The sequence below is a fragment of the Coccinella septempunctata genome, chromosome 3 (assembly GCF_907165205.1).
Source record: "Coccinella septempunctata chromosome 3, icCocSept1.1, whole genome shotgun sequence".
Taxonomy (NCBI): Eukaryota; Metazoa; Arthropoda; class Insecta; order Coleoptera; family Coccinellidae; genus Coccinella; species Coccinella septempunctata.
Window position 1 is genome coordinate 28281515 of NC_058191.1, and position 25278 is coordinate 28306792.

Consider the following 25278-nt stretch of genomic DNA (forward strand, 5'->3'; position numbering starts at 1 on the left):
CAACTCAATAAAAAATAGTTGCGAAGAGATTTCCAGACTCAAAAGATATCTTGCATTCATGATTATACGCAAAAAATTTACTTCGATCATTTGATCTAAGTCAAAGGTTATTTAACCTTTGAACGTAGTAATCTTGTAGCCCGATCTCAGGCCATATAACCAACATTTTCATTGATCTAATTCGAACTAATCGAAATCGGGCCTGAATCGGCTCATTTTCATGCCGGAAAATTCGCAGTTAAGGCTCGCAAAATATTTTCGATTACGTCATTTTCGACAATACTCGGATTGGCCGAAAAAACTAGGTGAGCCCTCTGGCAAACCATACCTGAAATGTGAACGTATCGTCGGGAGGGGTAAGGGAGTGGGGGAGGGGGCTCGGGAGGAGAATCCTGGCGCTTGATGCTGTGTGAGGACCTTATTGATCCCAAGTGTTCAGCCTCGTCTTCGGCCAGCATCCACACCCGTGTCATCCCCATTTTCGACGTTTTCACGAAAATGTCCCGCGTAGCCAACAACGCGAAGAGAACACTATCGGTGGGTATGTAGAGTGGACCTGAAGATGACCACCTCCAGTGATGGTTTTCCCGTGAATATGGGACTCAAGAAGAGGTTCAAATGGTGGAATAAATTCGCGCACTTGGACTACACCAACAGAATCCCAAGAATCCTTAGTACCTGAAACAGAATCGGGCGTTTTTTTACGTTTTAACCTTCGCGACGGTTTAATTTTATTAATCGAAAATTATCAATCAATAGAGAACAACAAACGATGAAACTACACGCACAATTTTAAACGTATCTATAGGATAATTTTATGTTGCATTCATGTGATATGGATTTCGGGATGAACATATAATTTCCACCCAAAAAGGTATGTGAATCCACTAGTTGATGTTCATTTCCAATCATCATATTTCTACCTTAGAGAAAAATTAGTGAACTTGAGAGGAAAAAATTTGAACCTCCATCGAAACTGAAGAAAACATGTCCTCAAATTATTTAAAAATCAGTATTTTATCGTGGTTATTATTGGGTCATGTTCCACCATTTCATATGTTATGTCAAATCTTGACCTGGCCTGCAATTTCATGTTGTATTTCGAATTGTGCACTAATAATATAATTAAATAAATAAATCGCTAAGGAACTTGAACCAGAGATGAATTGAGATATTTTTATAATTCCAAAGAAATAGTAAAAAATAATTGCTTTGGTCATGCACCACATATTTGCTGAGGGTATAGTGTGAATGGCAATCAAATCCATTTTCTTTAGTGGGTCAAATTGAATTCATTGCTTATTTACTATTGGAAAACCGAATTATTCTTCCCAGTTAGTTTCAATTTTCAATCAACATTTACATTTTGTAGAACTCTGATTTTTGCGCATTTGTAGGAATGCAATTGGTTATTATGTTGAGGTGAACTTGTTCGGTGTTACTGTTCTAGGAAGCTATTCTATTATCTTAACTGTAATTAAACATGATTGAGATTATTTAAATATGTGTCGAGCCTAATTTTAGAAATATTTTTAACAAATGGGAGGTATATGGGACGAACTAGAAATTTTTCAAGGTCAACACTAATTTCATAACTATGTAGTACCTACACCTTTCGGACCCATTATTGAGATCAATCATACACAGCGAGTTGAACATATATAGTGTATGAAATGTAAGGCACAAAATTCATAGCTTCTCTATTTACTATTTTATAGAAATGCTTTAACAGGTCAATTTTCGTTTTGAATTACGCGGATTTTTATGCATCATAGAGGTCTTGGGTTGAATTTTTCAATCCTAACTTTTTTTGCCAGAAATGGATAGAGAAGGGGTTTAATAAACCCTTTTTTATTATGGGGATAAAATGGATGTACTCATCGAATTCGAATTCTGATTTTTTTCACGTATTTTGAGGGTGATGGTTGATCACGAACATTTTAAGTGATCTTATTTTCTCTGAGCAGTATCATTTTTGTGATTAAAAAAAAATTCTATATTTTGCCAACTTTTTATATGCAATCTTATCAACTTTTCCCTCGAAAAATTATGGACAAGAAAGGAGACTAACGTGAATTATTTGCTTATTACTTAGTAAAAAGGGCAAACAGTTTTTGTGAGCTGAAGGCTTCAAATTCTAGTTAGTAGAATTGTAGCTTAATTTGAGGGAAATGTTCTTCGGAAAATTTGATGAAATCTGGACGATTGAAAATTTCGAAGGTAATACCCATGAGCCTACATATGAATGATTTGCTTATAACTGTGGAAGATTTACAGAGGTATCTACACATCACGTGATTTAGATCTTCTATAATAGTTGACATATCTAAAAAAAAAGTGAGCTAATGTTGAATATAAAATTCTACTCTCCAAGAATGATTACGATTGCCGATTGTAATCTGTGACATAATAATGAGAAGATGTAATGGATATCAGTATATTCCCTCAAATATAATTTTTTGTTATGAAACCTCATTTGGCTTGAATGAAATACTGAATTGTCTAACTACCAATTGTTTCTGGTCTAGAAATAATCTACATTGGACACATGAAGCAGCAAAAGGTGAACTTCTGATAAAGTTTCTCTGAATTTTCTCCAATCTATCAATAAATTTATAGTTATTTTGGGTTGCTATTTAATAAAACTCAGCTTACCTCCAGCCCGCGTCAAAAGACTAAATTGAACATCAAAATTTTTGTAATCAAAAAAAATATTTGACCTGTTCCAGCCTTCGTCTATAAAATATAAATGAGAAAATGATAGTATGAACTTTGTGGTTAATAATCTATTCTCTATACCAATGACTGATAATTCAAATAAAGGGATCAACATCGTGAAGAATAGTAAGTGGTTAATCTAAACCTGAATAGTACATCAACATACTATACAAGAATTTAGATATCTGAACAAATTTATCAACTGCAATCTGTACAAAGTCTTTTTTTTGTAGATATCTTCCAATAGCTTAGGTCTCTTTCACGTTGCTGAGAATATTTTAAAGCGATACCTATATCAGAAAGATAGGCTTTTTACAATTTAAAATAATTATTCTGTGGTAAAATATTTATGTAACAAAAAAGAACTCATTCTTTTAAAGGGCAATTATGTATGAAATATGTACCACCCGAATAAAATTTTGGGAGTTTGACCGTGAAAAATTTATACTACCTACCTTCATCACAAATAATTGTATGCACTTTATTTTGAAACTATGATTTCCTGTGATAAATAACCTCTATTATATTAGAGGAATCCCATCGTTGAAGTGCAATTTGTTCTTTCAAAATTGGGTGTAAAATATCAAAACAAACCAAGTTTTACGCATAGTGTTAACTGGAATATTTGAAGCAACAAATAGTTCCGCGTGGTTCACAGGATTGCAGAGTTTTTGAAAAGTAGCGGTTTCATTTTGAACAAGTGTAGGTAGGTACTTGTATTCATTTTGATGCCATTAAATTATACCGAAAAATTTATTTTCTTCTATGGCATTTCCTCATTTCCTGCAATTTGAAATTTCTCAATGACGAAGAAGCCACGGATTTTTCATCCCTTATTTATTATTGTTTTTATCCCTAGAATTTGAATTAAGGTGAAAAAAAATCAGCAAATCTTAGCTAATGCCGAAGTTTCGCAACATATAATGTCGCTTCTTCAGGGCTAAAAACAACACACACAGAAGAAAACAAATCAACATGTATCTATATAATAAAAAAGACAATTGCAGAGTCACGATCCGCACTGAGACACACTTACCAAAGCCAAATTATGCTTTCAAAAAATAGATGGTACAAGAAGTACCATCAGTAAAGCAGTTTATTATTCAAAGAAAAAAAAAATCTGTAAATCCAGTAATCTAAATCTAAAATTAATCGAGGCATTAGGATATGTTGTTTAGAGTGTGTTGGTTAGGATATGTTCTTGCTTCTTAGAAAGTATGTATGTACCATGAAAACATTTGTCTCTACACTGAATCATTTTCAAATGATGCACAATACAACTTTTCCGGCAGTTAGGTAAGAAATATTCAATAAATTTAATATAATGTTATTTGCTGTAAATGTCAGAGTTGTCGATAAATTATTTGTATTTGTATTTGTAAATAATACAGCTTTCAGCAAACTGAATATAAGGGGTGAATTCTGAAAAACTATGTCGAGATTGGTGATGAACGATCGTGGATTTGACCATTATAAACATTAAAAAGTCGAAAATAAGAAGTTGTTCTTCGTCTTTTTATGTATTTTTTCTGATTGTTTCAGGATTGCATCCTGGAAAACCATGGTAGATCTAGGAGGCTATGTCATAATATTGGTTGAAACTAAGGACAAGCGCATCAAATTATACGGTAAGGAAACATTGGAATTGAACTGTAATTATCATTGAAAATGACTTTTTAAGGGTCACCTGCTGATAAAGACAATTTGGAGGTTGGAGACGAAATTCTTGAGGTTAATGGAAAAACCTTAGAGGAAGCTACGCATACAGAGGTTATCAGTCATATTCATCAGGTGAATCAGTTAGCATTAAATTCTATGTGTATGTAGCTAGAAAGATATCCATGAAAAATCTCCAGAGAAAAAAACAACCCTGCAAAATGCCGCCAGGCAAATTCTCGAAACTTTTCCTCATATAATAAAAATAAAATTGACTATTGCATATCTTTGCAGTGTATAAGATCGAGGACAATATGCCTTCGCGTCAAGAGAAGAACTGCTCCACGTCTAGGTGAGTAAAAGCTTCTATTCTTTCTTTTGATGACTGTTCATGAGGGTAAAATAACATCTCCTCTCTATATATGCCCACTGACCACTAACAGTTCAAAAAGAGAAAATGAATATCTTACGTCAGAAACAACTAATTTATATTGGGTTTTCATTATAGTTCATTTCTATCAGTTTGTCATCTCGGAAAGTCAGAAATTTTTTTATTCATCAAACGAAAGAAAAAATTCAAAATTTTTTATTCGTCAAACGAAAAAAATTTTTTTTCATCGAAGAACGAATATTCATTCATGTTATTGACTTTCCGAGGTGAAATGATCTCTTCTATCAATTTCCACATGAAAAAATTTCTCGAAATGTCTCGCCATTGGCTTCAATTCGTATCCTGGTGAAATTGTGACTTTCCTCAACTCTTCGCTTGTTTTGTTGTATTTACTACCTCGAAGACGTAAGTCATAAGGATTGAATATAAAATAACTCCGTGGCCCTTCCACGATTTCTCAATATTTTCACATGAGATGGAAGCTTAAGGGATTCGTTTTGAGTAAAGACAAAAGCGACCATTTCTCTTCACGGATGAATCATTAATTTCGAATGAGGGTTGTTCGCTAGAAAGATAATGAGTAATAAGCAAGATAAACATCCGTTATGTTTTTTGAATGATATGAATGGGAAGGTATTTACAGAAAGAAGGTACACATAAGTGCAGAAATGAGGAACTTAGAATTGGAGGATTCTCAAGAGCTCAAAACTGAGAAGTTTCGTTCGTTGTTTTTAATGTGAAATGAACTCTTGAGGCAGCTTTCCATTGCTTCAATGAAATTTTCATTTAGCATTCGAATGTTTTCATTTCCTTATTGAAGAGTTTCCAATAAGGTCAAAACGATGGACAGAAAGGTAGAGGTGAAACGAGAAAAAATATAATATACATAATATACAGTGCGTGTCTTGGAATAAATTCAGTGAATCAAAGACAGTTCTTTCGTTGTTAATATCGATCAGTATTTGAAATTGCTTTTTTTATGTGAAAAAATGTTATGCAGCTTGTCCCAAATTTGAGATATGATGATTTTTACTGGAAGTCTTATTTTTACCATTATTCTTGAAGGTTATACCTATATCATGTTCAACGTTTGTTGGAAGCGACGATATTTATTGCACTTTGCGACGTGGGCGGTAAATCAGTATATTCCTCTCTGAATGAATGGAGGACTTCATTTTATATTATTCTCTCATAGCCGAAGCCAATCATCATTTAAAATTTGTGGAATTTCGGTTGAATAATATTTTTATTTAACTTTCTTGTTCGACAGAAAATTATAAACAAATACCTTCTGACATTCGATTTTTAAAGTTCCTGAATTATTTCATTGAGCTGAATCAGATTTCTTCATTTTCGGATTACTTTGCTGAATATCTTTTCAACCACAAGGAATAAGAATTTTATATTTGGTAAGCATGTGAATCTTGATTTAACCTTCAAGAAAAAGCATAGAAAATTAGAATTTTCCTTCAAAGATAATAATTTGAAATACATACTCAGAAACTAGATTCCGCTTTATATAAGGGAATTATTGGGGCATTCATCATTGATTCAATTTGTCGAAATAAAAAATGTGGCTCCAGTTGAATTAGAATATGTAAAAATTTACTACAAAATTGCAAGGATTGATTGAATATTCAAAATGCCCATTTCAGTAAAATGGCGTATTGAATGTGATCTGACAATAATTCAGGTAATCGCGTATTGTGAGTAAAGTTCGCTGTCATCTGTCATCATAGAAACCACTTTTAGTTGGGGAGCCCAAGAGGGAAATTCGGGATTTAATCGAGCGTGTCAGATTAATATAAGGGGAGATACCTTGGACCCTGTAGAGTACCTCTCCCAAAAATTAGATCTGTATATAGGAGGAAAAGTTTAGGACAGCCTGTCAGAATAGTAAAAAAAACGATCATTGTACAAACTCGAGCGTATCAGATTAAGATATATGTGGTTAATTACATGTTTAAAAGTATATATTCTCTTAATCTGATAATTTAAGCGTGACTAAAATGTGTGGGACGGCGCCAAAAAAAAAATCACGTGTACATTCTCGCTTTTTTTATTTGAAGCTAATGGAAAAAATATAATCTGACAGTTTCAGCAAGCCAAAACAATAAAAATTGGCAGTAAAAATCACAAAAATCAGATTTTTTGAATTTTCTCCTCTCCTGGGCTTCAAATTGTCGCATTCATTATTAAAGTAATGGAGCATAACATTTTCTACATATTTTGTCCGAAGCAATTTTTTCTACGTTTGAACGTTTTTGAGATATATGGCGATGAATGTTCATTAGGCTGGGTTTCTACATTGACCTTGGCCTTTCGCATGTGTGGCTAAGCTCCTCGCCCTCATCAACCTCTAGATCGAAAACGGCTAAGAGTATTTAAAATTGCTTCAGATAAAAGTTGTACAGAATTTTATTATCAACAACTTTCATAATGAATAGAAAAACGATTAGAGGTACAAGAAGGGAGATATTTTAAAAAACTGCATTGTTATCATCTTCAAAGTGTGAGCTTAAGAATCCCCCCCTGATTAGTGTCAGATTAATAGGTCAACAAGTCTACAACCATGAAATTAACCATCTGTATGAAAATCTTACACGCTCGAGTATGTAGGTACAAGTAACGATTTTTTTTTGCATTTTCCAAGGACCGCCGTGACATTGCGTCTGAATTGTCAGTCTCTCGAAAAGTAGCTTCCTTTAGGTTCAATGAACATATCCTCAAAAAATCAGACACACTCGAAAAAAAAATTTTCAACAGTTTCAACTCTTCCGTAGGGCCAGCCCCACTGCGCAAACTGTCAGATAAGCATGAATTTATTATCAGAGACACGCTTGACGTTTGCCCTGCAAACGCTTTCCCCACCGCTGAAAGTGCATACATCATAGAACCTTTTTTTCTTTTTACCATCTAATCTTCAAAATCCACTAGGTCTCCACGACGCTCGAGTAAAACCCAATTTAGCATCGTCGGCTCCCAAACTATTTACCCTGCATTTCAAATATCTCATGAGTTCATGTCTAGTGTAGAATTGTTTTCTGGGTAAATATCTTGCATGATCATCAATACCAGTTTTCACTGGTACGGCAGAGCATTAAGTGGTTGGCCTTTTGGAAAATAGCGTTGTTTGAATGTTTTTCTAGGTACTGCGGTGCCAGATAATATTAGGTACACCTTAAGTTTCAAGCCCAGATCTAATAATGAGGTCTAAGATTTTTCTATATTAATTATAGGGCATATAAGAATCTCCGTTACTCCTTTATTTCCGTTCTTACCAGTGAACCTGAATAACTCCTGTCGAATCATCCGACTATATTTTCCCCACAAAAATTCTCCTTCAAACCTATCCGAATGCCACCCAATCGAGTTCACATTCTCCAAGTCCATTCACCTGATTCACGTATCAGACTTCCAGGTCTGAAACCGAAATCGAATCAGTTTAGCGTATATTGTGCCTTCACAAACGTCAATTGAAATCCGATAGTCCTGATTTCACATCCACCCCCTCGGTAAACCTGTGAAACCGGCCATGCAATTCATGGAAACTGGCATATGTCAAACATTACGTAAACGTATACCATTCGCGTTCATAGCTAAAATTAATTACAATTTTTGACTCGTCGGAGTTCGAGCACTGTCGCCGCTGAAACCGAACAGGTAAAGGCAGTTTACCTGTGTATTCTCGCTTTACCTACGTCGCTAGTTATCGCGTTTCGAATAGTGGCGAGTGCCGTCCTCAGAGCACTGAAATATCCGCGGAAAAGTGGGTTCGTAATAAGATGACGATCTCTTTTTGTTGATGAGTGTCGCGGTGGTAAAGCAGTGCCATTGTGTTGTGTATTCCGGAAAAATTCCGTGTGTTTGTGCCAACGTTTCCTATATGTTCAATGAGTAGACTTTAATAGGATTTCAACTTACAGGATTCTTGTTGTCAAAGTACGTAAAGCATCTGGTTATGCGATGCTTGCCAACTTTAATATCCACTTATAGGTTGATATAGGATGGGAAATGTTTTTTACACATCCGCGCTTGCAGTAATTGCTTAGAGTCAAACACCACAGTGAATCACATCAAATCTTCATGAGAATAAACAAACAAAAATACGTACCTACTCTAGTGTAAAGTAATCGATAATAAGTAGTTTAAAATTAATTTATTTGTGTGAATTCATCTTTCTCAAAAATAATCAGAAAACGATTGGAACAATATTTGAGATGATTTTCTATGTTTTTGGCATTTAAATCAGCTTATGATATCTCTCCCCCATGAGCCTCATTTTTATTTGGAAGTAGTTGAATTTGGTTTGTTTCTTTTTTACACCCTCTTGGTACGAACCGTTTCGGAAATTTATGATACCTATTTACGAAATTTCGTTTCTTATGGAATCATTAATTCTTCAATTCTCATAATTCTGAAACTGTTCAATGTACAATTTTCAGCAAATTCAATCAGGATCTCAATATTTCATATTAAATTTCCATATTCCGTCCCTCAAATGAAGAAAAAATATTTAAAAGTCCTAATTACTGGATAGATATACAACAAGACATTTATAGAAAATGAAATGGAATCAGAATCATCCACAAGGTAATCTACGTATGCAGTGGCGTAGCTGAATAGTCGGAAGCCCTGGTGCAAAAAACAAGATCAAGCCCCTTATTAATTTTTTCAGTTTAAAAAAAGTCTAAATAGAAATACGTCAAACCTGCAAAGCTACCTCATCATCGTTTCTTCACCTTGCACCGCAGGGCACAGCAAAACTACTTACTGTAAGTAAGTCTTGCGTGAGCATAGTTATACACTAGGGGAGTTCAGGAATATATAGCTACTTGAATGTTGTTATTGGAAAATCAAACGAGATGAATCGAAAAATTTATTGTAGATATATGTATATGAAATATTCTATTGTGAATAAGAAAAACATAAAACATTGAACAGAATTTACATATATTCATGTACAAATGTTGACTTGAATAACCAGTTTTATTTAAAATAAATCTAGCCTTATTTTTCAAGAAAGAAGCAATGACTTCAGTGGAATCTAGACTTAATTCAGCTTTATCTTTTATTGATAGTCCATAGTATACCTGCAAATAATTCTTTATTATTTTTAATTTTGCTGCATGATCTTTCAGCTTCTGTAGAGGTTACAGGAATTGTATGGAACAGTAATATTTTATTGCTTCTGTTACATCGCATTGCACTTGAATGATTCTTTCTGATTTTCATAAAAATCAGACAGGTTCCAATGTCAAAAATTCAAAGGAAGAACATATACGTCTATTATAATAAAATACATTTATTTCAAAGCATTCTCAGCAAAGTATAATAGGAACACAATATGTAGGTATTTTTTCGAGAAAAAAATTAAAGCCTCAAATGAGCTAAATTTGAAGCTACTGGTGACGAGAGAGATGAAAAAAAGAATCGAGATATCGGAGTACTGCAGAACGTGTACATGAGGCATAATATTACGACACGATACGATATAAGGGACAAAAGAAATGCAGTACATACTTACTGAAGCGTAAAAAGCGAATGATTTTATTTTATCCATATGATTAATTAATAAACAAAAATTTCAAAATACATACCTATGTAATATGAAGTTTTTCTCATCTAGTTCAAACATTGCTGGTGAGTGCTTGGAGCCCCCTATGGTTGGGGTGGTAGCTACGCCGCTGTATACTTATACCATAACTGAGATCCATCTCCACATATGCCCAAATACCAAATATTTAGACATTCAGAAGATTAGAAGGTTGGATGCACTTCAGGGAGAAAATTTGCTTATGCTTAGAAGGAATTAGGAAACTTTCATTAATGCAGCAAATTTAAACTTTTTATGTTTCTCTGAGAACATTTTTTTAATATTTCTCTATAATTCCTAAATAAAATTCAAATCTAGCAAATATGTTAGGATTTATCAAAAGTCAGTTGTAAAATTTAACATTTACAAAATTCAAAATTGGTACCAAATCAAAAATATCTCAACAAGGGGAATATTCGTCAATGTATAGAATGTAGATAGTTTCGTAAATATTTAAGGAGAAATTCCTTCTCAAAACGTAGTGTGGGTCTTTCATATAATTTTATTATGAGCAGGCCCTGCATAGATACAGCCTCCTAGAGATGGCACCTGAGCAATATTTATTTTTTTCTGACAGGAATGAAATTGAGCAAACGCGAGAAGGAAAAATTTTAGTTGGTGTTCCCTTATAATTCAAAGAGAGTCAAAGAAAGTCACCCCAAAAAAATTTATTTTGGTAGCTTGATTGGTTTTGAACAAGGAAGTTCTCTTGTAAGTTCTTGCTAATAGTAAGGTTTTCACGAGTTCAGAAAATATAATATATAAATAAATTCAATCTATCAATTTTCACTTGTTCTAGGAGACACTTGGCAGAATGGATTTTTCTAATTAGCACTTCTTAAAACTGCGAAATTCTCTTCTTTGTGCTCGTTTCCAAATCTTTTGGAAATGAAAATTAAAAATGAGTAAAATGTGTAAATATTCAATTTCCTTTGACAAAACCATGTAATCATCGGTATCATCCATAAAATAAATACACAATAGAATAGACGAATGCATTCTACCGTGGAATTTCAAATGTAAATACCCACAACAAGAAACAATTCCTCTATGGGAATTTTAATTAAGACATTTCACACATCGTTAACTGAATAATGCAAAGAGAGTGTAGGAATTTGCGAAATTCGAAGTTTCTTCGATGAGAAAGTTGATGAATTAATTCAATACTCAAAACACAATGATATTCGAACACGGAAGCAAATCAACAAAATGATGTGTACATGAAACTTTTAATCGAGTTCAGTTCATTTCAAGTTTCATTGGGTGGTTTAAAATAACATAGAAAATATAGGAAGAGGCGACTTGTTATTGTTAATGCTCAAATAGGCCATCAACTGAAGGCTTCAGTGATCCTAATTTTAAACCATCTTCAGGTCTACTAGATTTCTCAAAAACCATCCACATTTCTTATTTTGCAACTTATTTGACAAACTTTACAAAGCAGACCACATAATCCTTTTATCTAATCAAAGATCTTCAAAAATGTCAAGCAATGGTGCAATAAAATACTCCATTGGAAAAAGTCGCATTGCAATTTGTTATTCAAGCTTGAGGAGTCAACTGGAAAAAATGGTTGAGTGATGTTGAAAAGCTCTGAAGTTATGAATATTTGCACGACGATATTTGCACATGAATTGACTTAAGACGTAAGTCATTAGGTCAAAAACTAAGTAGATACGTTATATCTATGAGTGTATTTCATTTTCGGAAATCCTGTACAGAGATGAAAATATTTTCAAGATGTGCTTATTATCGGACTTGTCGTTCCAAAAAAAATCAAGTCGACAGCTTGGATAGGTGACCCCTGGGTCACCATGTATACACATTTTCTTTAAAATATGAGCAGTAAATTTTTAGACATCGAACAATAACTATAGCATGCTTATGAAATGTACTAGCAGGGGTCAGCTTAAGAATTAATCATAACCTAACGGCGTATAATACAAGAGCACAGGAAAAAATCATTATAAAAAACTCCCATGAGTAGGTACTGTATCTAGTCATGATGATTTTTTTACTGAAGGTTTATACCATATTTAACGATACTAATTTTATCAAAATAAATTTTCTTCTTCCTTTGTACATCTCGAAAATCATATATGAAATCACAAAAAGAAATGAAACGAGTCAGACCTAGTGACAGAAAGAAATAAATAATCATTGAATCGTTCAATGAAGTGGTTATTCAGTGTAACATCACCTTTGAGTCACATTTTTCTGCTGATTCTGGTGAATAATCACTTTTGTCGTTGGAAATTCCTTTAATATTGAAATTTATGATGTTTCTTAACTTGACCGTGAGGTTCTTTCGACCAGGTCCAGCCTTTCAAATGATGATTCCACTGTTCTTTAGGTGTTGGGGGAACGCTTCAGGATCCTTATATTGGGAAAACATCTCTCTCAGATTTAACGTTTAGAGAGAGAGAGAAATTAAATTTTTTGATTAGAAAATCAAACGGCTATCCACAGCAGTCTCCCAGCCAGTTAAATACAGTTTTGTTCAACAACAATTGAACATGAAGCTTATTAAAATACTATTGGAAAGTAATAATTTTTGTTATGCTAATGATTTTAGGTTATTCACATTATTCATTAGAATAAAAATGGAATTTTTTTGAGTTATTCATATTGTCTTCAACTGTAATGCAGCTTGTTACTAGTGAACATAACAGCGGTGTGGTCTGCAAAGGGAATTAGTATATAGTCAAGTGAAATGTTGAGAATATAATTTACATACAAGAGAAGAAACAAGGGTCCCAAAACAGTGCCCTGGGCAACACCTCTACTTACCTCACAATAATCGCCTACAACATTATAAGATTTTAACCATTAGCATCTTTTTTTTAATATGAAATATTGAATGAAGTGAGAAGCTGATGTGTTTTACCTCTAATTCTATTGTTGTTCCATTTTCGAATAAAATTTTGTGCTTGACCTTATCAAACTGAAAAAGAGCTACAGCCTCTGGTGTACTTCTATGGTATATTAGGCTACTCAAGTATTTCAAGGCCTTTGCTACCTAATTTTTCCATAAAGCCACGGTATCGTGAATATAAAATTGTTTTTCGATCAATTTTTTCTGAATAAATATTTCAAAAATTTTCGCTAGGTTTCATATTTCAAGGACAGACTATACTTACATATATGATTATAATTACATAATTAATGAACAAGGAATTCTGTAATGAAGTTGACCAAAGCAATTACAGCTTTTAAATATAAAAACTGTTATTTCCTCGACCAATTTCATTGCCTCGTGTTTATAGAATGAATTCAAACATTTTAAGGGCATATAGGCAGATGTGTTCAAAAAACCTAACATAAATTTTATCATCAACTTCACTGCTCTTCATTTTCATATTTCCAACCATATTAATAACCGAAAAGATCACGCCTAAAGGCAATAGATATAATAAACTGATTTATTTCAGATGCACACCACCCGCTGATGTAAATATCATCAAGTTTTACGATCTGAATTGAACTAGCCGATTTGCCATTGTCAGGGCACTAAATGGAGTACGCTCCACCGAAGAAAAACAGATGCTGACCATGGTATCGGTCTCATTTGACTCTGGCATGCGCTACTGAGTACTTTCCAGTAACACAGTATGAAACGCTGATGTGTTCAAATAAGACCGAACCGTGGTCAGCATCTGCTTTTCTTCGGTGGAGCGTACTCCATTTAGGGCCCTGACGATGGCAAATTGGATAGTTCAATTTTCAATTCAGATCGTAACACTTGATGATATTTATATATCAGCGAGTGGTATGCATCTGAATTAAATCAGTTTATATTAATAACCTTGTAGGTACGAATCAGATGGATTTGCATGATGTGGAGATTATGAACTGATTTTTTCTTTCACAAATATGAATATGTTCTCCATGGACGACTTTGATATTACCTTGTCCACTTTATTTCTCGAAATCATCGTCATCGCGGCGCTTGAAGATACATAATGATAAATAGCGCACCTCAAGGAGAACAGCAATCATCGATACGAAAGAATTGGATGTGTTGTACATTTTTAAATAGCAGATGATTCATAGAATGTTATTCTGTTTGCGTTTAACTTTGGAAAAACTCATTGCAATAGCTCATTGTTCGACGCAGTTATTGTTTAAGACCTGCTCGTAATAATAATTAGGATTACATTTGAATACCTGCGAATATCAATATTCAATAAATATGGTAACGTTCCCTGGAAATGTGCAATTAAAATTAACGATTTGTGATTTCATCGTTGTTGGTCAAAATTTTTTGTTTCATAAACATTGCAACAACAATTTTTACTTTCTTTGCTAATCGAACTTTTTGTAAATAAGAAATAAAAAAAATTGATCCCGTTTTCGATAATTCAGATAACATATCATTTGACTGAGAGGGGGCTTTCTTGAGGGGAAGTAATACCATTCAAAAACGGCATTTACTAGCTCTCAATTTCTTGCTTCAAATTTTTCACGTAAAGCCTAAATTTCTTCTTAAATTGAAGGTAAAGGATGTCTTGATGTCACCCCACTTATTTTTTTTTTCAAATTAGGTGTTTTTTTATGAGAAAAAAAAAGGTGAACTTTAGTGTCTATAAACCTTATCTTCACAATCATTTTTCGATGGTTTTTCAACCTATTTCGATAAAAATATCTGTAGGGTGACATCGGCGATTTAATTTTTTACATATTGTAAAAATTTTCATAATGATACATACCAAAATTACGCTTGAATTCAGGAATAACTGGAAAATATTCAATATTCCTAATATAACCTCTCGCTTGGTAGTTTCTACTCTTCATCTGACTCAGTTAGTAATTCAGGCTATTGCTCGAAGATGTGACACATTTCCGTATTTGGGGTAGCATCCGTAAAGCAACCAATGTCGATCGTCTTGATCTCGAATCGTATATACTACTTCCCCTTAATACTAAGTTCCTATTATCTTTATTCAAAACAATGTCTTTCCATTTCTCTGATTCCATGTGTGAAAAAATCGTACTACACCTAGATAGTTTGGGCGGAAATGTTCATAGATCCAGAAGTGTCCTTTTACTCTGGAAGTTCTCAGACAGAGCATTGAACTTCTCTACCTATTTGAAATAGTCATGTTAAAATGGATTGAACCTAAATAGGTTCATTTAGATAAATGAAGATTGAGTTGAGAGTTTTATGTCGGATCCCATAATTTAATAATTCTGCATTCCGTTATTTTTTCATAAATTATATCTACAGGGTGATTTATTATGGGTGGTGACGGTATCTCGAAAACCGTAGGTCCTTCAATTTTAGGAGAGAAAATATTACTACGAATTCGGACCAAATTTATTTGAAATATTTTTGAACATGTTATTTTCTATAATATGGCACATTCTATCACTCAACAAAAATAATTGCGTCTTTTACAAAATATACCCCAATTGAGGTTGGTAAAAAGTAATGAAATTAAAAGCTTCCTTTTCTATATCACAACATTCGTTTAGGTCTCAATATTTTTTATTTTCATGTAGTTGGGTTTTAAATATAGAAAAACACTTCAACCTGTATCTTTAACGTAGATTTCAGAACAAAATAACAAAGGCATATCGAATGTCTCAATTGGAAACTAGAGATCATAATGTAGCACCTTACTCTGTTCGTGATTTTTTCTGTGAAATCTCAGATACAGTGGTATAGATCTAACATACTGATAGAAAGCCAAATTACAGGTATATTTTCGAAATTGCCAATTAATTTCACGATTAGGAATTCCACTGGCACTTCGTGTTGTAGTCTGCTCCGTCAAATTTGTCGAAAGAGTATCTGTGTCTGAATCACAATATGATGATTATACAAGAGTTCTCATATTTCGATTGAAAATAATCAAATTATCTGAATGGGCTAACATATAATTAAGAACTGAAATACATCCGAAAAATAGGCAATAGAAGACCTAATCCTTCAGCCATACATATACCTGAAACGATTGCATTTCTCAAACGTATTTTAGAAAAAAGTTGAACAGGACCTTGAAAAATTATTGTAACCTTACTCATTTCCTAGTCACTAGAATCAATAAGAGCAAAGAAAATCTCGCTTCATAGAAAACGAGTACAACATGGAAAATAGATTTAAATTTCCTTTTTTATCGTAGTAAAAGCGCTTTTACAAGGATCTTCACTTCACCTAGGTTCCTAGGTAACAAGTTGATTTATCTCAGATGGAACCGTTCGATTGTCAACTTTCTACACTCAAAGTGAACGTATATAGCCGATGCATGCATTCGACGTTCAAACACCCACATGTACTTTGTACTTAATTGTTTGAGTTTCCTACCAGAGGGGTGTTTTAACCCCTCTGAAAATGACTATTCAGTTTATGACTCATGGTTTTACATGAAGCACCTGTTTATTGGAAACAAATGCTCAAAACTTCAAATGAAGCCTGTCAATTTCGCACCTTATGTTGAGTTTAACAGTTCCGTCATACACTTCTTCGAAATTTTGTCTTTGATTTTGATACAGAATTTTCCAATATTGAAACTTTGAAATCAACTGAGCAGAGAAAAGTTTAAGTTTTGGGAGATGTATAAAGTTTAAACTCTGAGAAACGAATAAAAATAGTTGCAAATCTTGTTCATTATTTCTGAAGTGTTGAGTGTCCGAAATTTTCTTGCTTAAACTCTTTAAAATCAACATTGAAAGTAAATTTTTTTTTGACTATCATGAACCTCAAAGCTGGCAAAATACTACGCTTTGAGACACGGTCAATTATCAAAAAATATTATATAAATTATTATATGTACCCAAAATATTTTTATAGCAAGATTCCACTACTGTGGAAAGGTGATATTTCAGAAACTGAAATGGTCAAAGGATAGTGGAGAAAAAAGATCCTAAAAAAAATAATGATCCCAACTAGTGCGAAAAATGGAACTTGTACTTGATTGGAGTATGGTTTAACCATTTTTTACATAAATCATTATTATTTACAGCTGAAATAGTGTTCTTTGTTTCATTGCAAATTAGAATTCCCTTAATTGAAGAGAATTTATTTTAATTCATAATAATAATAATAACAGATCTTTATTTGGCCATCGACCATCGACCGCAATTCTTCAGCCTATTATAATTTGTCTGATTCAAAGTTTTCGGAATATATTTCAGTCAATATTATCTTGAAAATATTCCTGAACTGATTATTATTAAATCTAATAGGTATACAAATTATTTCGATGAAATGGTTGGGAACCCAATTGTTGATTGAATTCATTATGGTAATCAATGTTTTGCTCCTATTGCAAATAAATATTATGCATCAAAATTAATTGTCTAAATTGGAGTGAAACGCTGTACGAAAGTACCTACCTATTTTTCGCATTGGAGCGTAACATTGCCATTGAAAACAATTATGCAGTTAGTATTCATTGAGCAAGGACGTCTACAATGAAAACGTTTCAACTATTCGTGTTTTATTTTCAACACAATATGAATGAGGGGTTTTCCTGCAGCTTTCAACAAAGAAAACACTTTTTTTTCATGAGATATTCTCTAATTTTATCTCGAATAATTCAATTGAATTCGATATGCAGAAAAAATGCATTAAAGATAACTAATTAATTCAAAAACAACTACAGATTTCCAGTAAATAAGATCATGATGGAAAATATTTGATTTCATCGTGAAATGGTTGGCTAGTCGACGATATGTGTTCCTGGAAATCTATAAAATCAGCCAACTCACACATTTCACCTTTTTCCCTCAAAAACTTCTATTAGTTTGTTTATATCACACACGATGCTTCTCTAGATTGTGATCTTCCTTATCTTGGTAATTTTTCGAAATGTTCTTCTTTCATCTATCTACAGTTGAAAGTTTACTGGTTATCTATTGTTGCAGCATTTTCAAGTTTCTTCAATGCCTCTCATTCCGCCCAATACCTTGATAATCCGTAAATGCATTTGGACATTGATTATGCAGTTAATTGCACCAATTGATTAGGGCAATTTCACGATACTTTATAACGTTATTGTTCTTTCACTGATATGACTAACCTTTTTATATTCGTTCTCAATCTATTCGGATGTGGCTCATTCGAGTAAAAAGTTTCATATGTTTTTGAAGCTATTCGTTTGCATCTGATTCTGATGATATTTGTGGTCCATATATGATGGAAAAGGAACTGGGTTGTGTTGTTTTGCGTGAGTAGGTACTGTTCAAAGATTTCCAAAATAGAACAACATTATCCTACAAACTTGAACGTGAATCGATGTGACGTGCGTTTAAAATAATTTGATGTCATGTGTGCTATGGGATTTTAAAGGTTGATTTCGTGCTCGAACTTATTGCCCCCCTCTTCATTTTGTAGGTTTCTTAATCTTTCAATAGTTTTGATAGAATTAAGGAGGGAGAATCAGCTGAAAAATCCTTGATGAAAAGTTTTCATATTCAAAATTTCGCTAGAGATTAATATCCTCGAAATGTATTGAAATTCTTTTGATTTCCAATTCTGAAATGCTATAAATTTCAAAGTTATTATAGAAGTTGACTCAAAGTAGGTGTATTAATATCGAGATATGAAATTCTATCATACAATAAACAATAACTTACTAAGGTGATTAATTATTTCTTGGAATGAATTTTATGATTTGATTCTCAATAGTTTTCTTAAAATAGATCGAATGACAAACAGACTACTATTTTATCCATTTTCCTGTTATGCTCCATAATATTATATGACTTATAAGTGAAAAACAAATTATGAAAAAAGTAATAATGAAATCGATTCGCCCACCTACTTTAAAGTAGGTCAACATTTTCATACATATTTATAATAATGAGTTGAAGTAACAATAAACATCGAACAGTATATAGATTTTCCAAATATCATCACCCGATTCTCTATTATGTAAATAATGCATTTTGTTTTCAAAACCTACCACTTTCAAATGTTATCTTGTTTTAACACAGTGACAACCTAAATAGAAATTTATTATTATGCTGTAGGTTTAAGAAATATTCCCATATTAATACCTGAACTATGCTCCAATTATCGACTTGTGAGAATAGTGAAGGTATTGATTCAAAAACATCATGAAAATAAAATGTAATATCGATAATAAAATACAGGAAATTAATTTGAGAGACAGCTCACAAAAATGAAAATTTGCATTTAACTATGTAAATACCAATTGAAAGAATTAAATGATAAGCTACACTCAGAAGAAAATCGAAATAGAAAATGTTCAAAACTGTAGAAGTTATGTTTTGATTTTATGTCCCGAATTTGTTCAGATAACGATAAGAATATTGTAGCCAATTGCAATTTAAAGTAAACCCTTCGGCAGAGTTACAAGCCCCTACGCCATTTTGGAATTCTTGAAACGACTACTAACTTATACTAACATGAAATAACTTGAAACTAATACCAAAACTGAAAATATAATGAAATGTTATATATTTAACTTTAGTTTAATTCATTTTCTGCATTCGTCTACAACTCTCTGTTATCATCAATTCGAATTGATATCAAAGCACACGGTACTAATCCAATTTCATCCATTCTATTCTTGTTTTGAATCTCTTGAAAATCGGGGATTCTTCTCTCTGACTTACTGGCAATATTGCCAGTTTTTGCCAGCAATAATTTATTCATATATGGAAACATGTTAGGACACTTTTGTAGGGCAGAGCCCGCCACTGCATGTGATTATTTTTATATGTATTATTGAAGACTCAAAGCAAACTAAAAATGTCAGGAAAGTAGTGTAAAAATGTGAGAATACAGAATATATAACAATATAATACGTTTTGTGGAAGGCCTAGACCCTAGACCCCCTCGCCCAATCTAATAATTAAATTCTACGAGGAAAATGATTTTATCACCTTAATCTAACTGAAATCATTGTTTTATATTTCCGGATTCTTCATCAGAAACTGAAACTTCATTCTTACCCGAATGAAGTTATACCTAAAAGATTAGTCGATTTTCACAAAATGTGTTTTTAAAGCACGACACGTGTTTCGCTATCACAATAGCATCTTCAGGTGGGTGAAAGTAAACTGTAAAATGAAATGACAAATAAAAAATGGAAAATAAAATAATATTCTAACAGAACAGAAATTCAATGATGTTATACCAAATGAACATTGAGAATTTTGTATGCTATCAAGTGCCTTATGAAGGAATACTGAAAATGGGTTAATTACCTCCATAAAAAAAACATTGAAAAACTTCTCAGGTTTCGATTCTCCAAATCCGTAAATTTTCATTTCGATATGTATTTGGAGCAAAAAGATTTTTGAGATTCTTTTTCGTAAATCAGTAACTGATTAAAATTTTGTTTAACTTGTCTACTGACTCTAATATTCTATAAAAATTTCTCACACGCACTCTTCCACAGACAGCACGAAAAACCTGCGATAACTTTATTTTTGTGTATGAGTGTTAAAAAATATTTGAAGGATTGGCATATTAGATTCTTTAATTCAAAAATAGATACTTTTAATTTTTTGGCACTTTGATCCTTTAGACTTACCATCTTGACACCTCGACAATAATATTTTTATCGGTTCTAAAACTATATCTTACAAAAAAAATACACTCGTGATAAGTGTGTATCTTTTTGTTCTCCTTAAACAATATAGGAAGGTACTATTAGAAAATTATAACTAAAAATGAAATGAAAAAGAGTAACAGTAACGATATTTTCAACGTAGAGAACATCAAAACTCTACAATTCGAAATGAATCTAAGATTGCTTTTTCATGAATAATAATTATGTAACATTCCTCGAATTCATAGGATGGTAATCACGAAGAAAATGAAGGATGATTATTGAAAACAACGTCTTACCCAATATTTTTAACGGTTACGGGCAGACAGGTTTTGAGTCGTCCGATTCTGAGAGAACTCGACTTGATGACCGAGTTTCTCGTATGTGGAATTCATTTCTAATTCGATGTTCGACCAAAAAAAAAAGATTTATTCAGGTTATGGGTACTCCATGAGAAATTTAAATTTATTGCGTGCTAATTAATCCTTGTTTTGAAGAGTCAAATAAAAACTGATCAATTTCGAATTCAAATTCCTCATTTCTTCATTTAGAGGTGAAAAGCTCCCATTTCAAGAAAAAAAATTGAATAAATATTTTTTCCTTAAAGATTCTAGGAAGGTAAATGAGATAGTAAAAAACATGGCATTCCAGATCAACCTTCATAACCATTTGAAGTAAGAATTTTCAAATGTCAACAACCAGTGGCGTAGGAACAGATGCAGCCACATTTCATTCATTACGAAAAACTAAGATGAAGGAGAAGATTGGAGATATATTCTGAGGTTATTGCTGGATAGAAACAATTTTTTTATACAGCATAGTGGCAAAATTTAATTTCCTCATGCACTACCTGTATTACTGATATTTGAAATATCCTAAATTAATCAAAAATATGTCCGAATTGAAAATATTTTCTTCACTTTCGATATTTAATATGTCAGAAAAGATGCCCTTTAGAACTAAAAGTTAAGTTAACTTTTCGAATTGACTGAATGATCTGTTATATTCGGGTTCAAAAAATATAATCATTGTGAGAAACTGCTTAGACAGTTCAAAATTCTTCACACAAAACGACATCATTGCAGCTAAAATGGTTGTGTCAATTTCGACATCGTTTTGACATTAAAGACATCGCATGTCTGCTAACCTTACTCCAAAGAGTAACAGACACAACAGAGTTGTTACTCTTTGCTTACACCGTTCTTGTTACAAAAACTTAGAAAATTCCATAGCGACTACTTCCATAAAAGCGAGTGGACTATAGTTCGTTAATTAATTCGACTCATGTAATTTTTTCGAGTAAAAATTTTAAATTCCACCATAACATAACATCATTCTAAAACACTCAATACTACTAAGTAGTCTTTATTCAATGATTATGTTAAGTATAAGTATTCAAAACGCAATCTTTCTAGGCCACTCGTGATTACTTGAGGATTTACACAAATATTCTTCTTTTCAGAATCATTACTAGAAGGTGAAAGAGGAAAACCTCAAGTAATAAAAAGTGTAATAAAATTAACTATTCTGAGAGGTATTCACTCATTCCTTCTTCTATAGATAGCTCTTATCTCCTTCGCGAAGAGGTCATCATTTGGTATAAAGAAAAACGATTTACATCGAAGATAACAAGTCTGATATGCATAAGCAAGTTGTTGAGGGGAAAGAAGTAGGTCATTACTGGTATCCGAATGACCCAAGAAAGATCTTGATGCATGCGAGAATTTGAATCGATGCAAATAGTTATACTACACGGAAGTGAATCCGTATTTTGGATCTGTTCTTGCACAAGTTTATGGGCAAGACATTTCTTAATTGGCCGTTATCTCAGTCTACGCAAAGTCAGCTTTGTTTATTCACACAGAGATCGATCGAAATGGAAAAATTGGAAACTGTGTCAGCTCAGTAGATTCTGAAAAGAAGAATTTGAATTAACCTATGTCAGAACCAAAGAGCAACAACAACCAAAGAGTAACAACCAGAGATGTTACTCTTTGTCAGAACATAGGTTCAGAAAACTCTTAAACTATTGGGTGTTACAATTTTGTGCATGAAATTTCGAAAAAATACGAGGGTTATAATTTATCTGTCTACTCTCAAGTACCACAATTGAAAATGTATTAAATTTTTCGCATTTAGGAAAGTTCTACATCAAGATCAATTTCATATAAAAATGCATGATTTTTTCAATACAACTCCATTATCGAGTGAAAAAGAATCGAGCCAAATATTACAAACCAAATTGGTGGGATACAATGGCTTGTGATATTTGTATGTATTTGTTTTGGACTTATTACTGGATTTGTATTGAAAAAACTCCGAAACAAGTCGTTATTCGAAACAAAGACAATGCAAGATGACCGTTTTTGTCATTGGATACTTACAGACACAATATTTACTAAATAAATGAATTGTATTAATTTCAAAGGACATGCGATTTTACCCGAACTATACATTAGACGCTTTAGCCCCACAAAGTATTGTGAAATGAATGTGGCACCTGTCGCTCTCAGTGTCTCAGTCTAACTACTCTACTAACTAACTAGAGGACATTCAATTTAATGGCAAAGTGTAATCCAAGTTCCAAGTGCAATAAATTAGTGAGTGCATTTACCTGGTTTATAAAAAAGCATTATCCAAAGACATAACTTTTCCAGTGAAGATGACAAAAATGTTCCCGCAAACGGGAAAAATAAGTCATATTCCATTCACAACACGTGGTTGGCATATGCGAATTTATTATTATCAACTAATTGTTATGACCAGTGGATGATAAATTTTTCGCACATTGCAAGAACTGGAGGGTTGAGTATGACCTGCCAGTATGTTTTAGCTTTACTCTCTTACGTTAAAGCATTGAGTATTATGGGTTTAATACTCAATGGTTAAAGAGAGAACCATAATTTTAGGATGGAAATAAAAAACTTTCGAACCTTTCAGTATTCTAGATGCACACCAATGCAATGACTTTCAAAAAACGTTCTCCAAAAAACTATTTTCAGCAAACCTTTATATGTATTTCAGTGAAATATTAAATTTGACCAATTGTAGCTGAAAAATATTGTTATAGTAATATTTGAAGCTACAACTATGAACAGAATTTTTTGTTTAGATAGATCGTTTTTAATTCCAACTCCAAACAGTTGCTTTCATGATATTGTCCAATAAAAGGTTCTCCCACCCGAAATTCACATCTTTTGTTATTCCACTACTTGGTCTAAAAATCTATCAGCTGGAATGCAATTTTTATCAGAAATAAAAAAGATTCTCAAATAGAGCAAAACTTTTTGAAACTCACTGAATTGGTACTTAGTTAATAAGCACATTATATGAAATAACGCATCTTCGTTTAGTGATATAGGTATATGAAAATTCTTCTACAATAAAAAAATAAATTTAGTTAATTAAATGTAACAATTGCTTCATGATCCTACGACACCAATAACTCGATGAGAAAAATAATTGAATCTTTATACCAGAGTATACCAGGATGTTTCAGGATAAGTTATTAGTAAAAACAATTAATGTACTCTTAAACATAGTTACCATATGCACAAGAGATCCAGAGCACATGAAGGCGGTCGCTGACCCAGAGTAGAATCGACTGTTCTGAAGTCGTAAGAACAGAATACATAACTGTAGCAGTCAAAGAGTCGAACCCTTTTTCTTGCGCCATTCTTGAATGGAAACATCGACCCATGATCACAATCAGTATCGAGTACACAATTATATCTGGCCTGATTAGTTTAAGGATTAATTATGGCGAAATATGATTTGGTATAAATGTATTTCGACTTGTTCTCTGCTAATGGATAAAAATTAAAAGTTGTTCTGAGGATCACATCGCAACACTTCATGATTTATTATTACCGTCATTGACACCTATCGCATCAAACTTGAAAAGAAATTATAATTCAGCCTGTGATTTTATTTTTGAGTCATGTTGATTTCAAGAAACTGATGGAGAAAATTCGATACCTAACATTTAGCACGAAAATCGATCAGCTTTTGACTTCATTCTGACAATTACGGAAAAAGCGTACCTACGAAAAACCTTGTCTGCGATATTATTGAACTCTTAATATTCTAGAGGTTTTGCATTTTTCACAATAGAAAACTATTTATTACATGACTTTACCTCAATAAGCTTTCCAGTAAAGGCAGTTTGAATCTCTTATATTCTAGTTTTTCCTTTTGTCGTCGAAAATACTGGGAATCTAGTTCTAATTCTATTTATGACATATATCCTTTTATGACACACCCTGTATTTAGCTCTCATATATTCTGTGGCTATTTGATTGAAGTTTTTATGAGGATTTTAAGTTGATATAGAATCATTCATAGTAAAGCACAACGTGAATCGTTTTGTTATAAAGTAAAATGTTGTTTTA

General features: G+C 32.7%; 1 protein-coding gene across 3 annotated transcripts in view; it reads left to right on the forward strand.

Annotated features, from left to right (window-relative positions):
* The first annotated feature begins 668 nt into the window (after positions 1-668).
* The window catches only part of LOC123308944 (protein PALS1), a 71794-nt gene continuing 47184 nt past the window's right edge, over positions 669-25278 (forward strand). For 2 of the 3 annotated variants that reach the window (XM_044891774.1, XM_044891775.1), the window contains exons 1-4: positions 669-874; positions 4261-4346; positions 4400-4509; positions 4669-4726. In XM_044891774.1, the coding sequence (XP_044747709.1) occupies positions 4280-4346; positions 4400-4509; positions 4669-4726 (235 nt within the window). In that variant the 5' untranslated portion in view covers positions 669-874; positions 4261-4279. Of the gene's footprint in view, positions 875-4260; positions 4347-4399; positions 4510-4668; positions 4727-8472; positions 8708-25278 lie in introns of those variants that run through there. The other variant, XM_044891776.1, reaches the window with a different exon arrangement.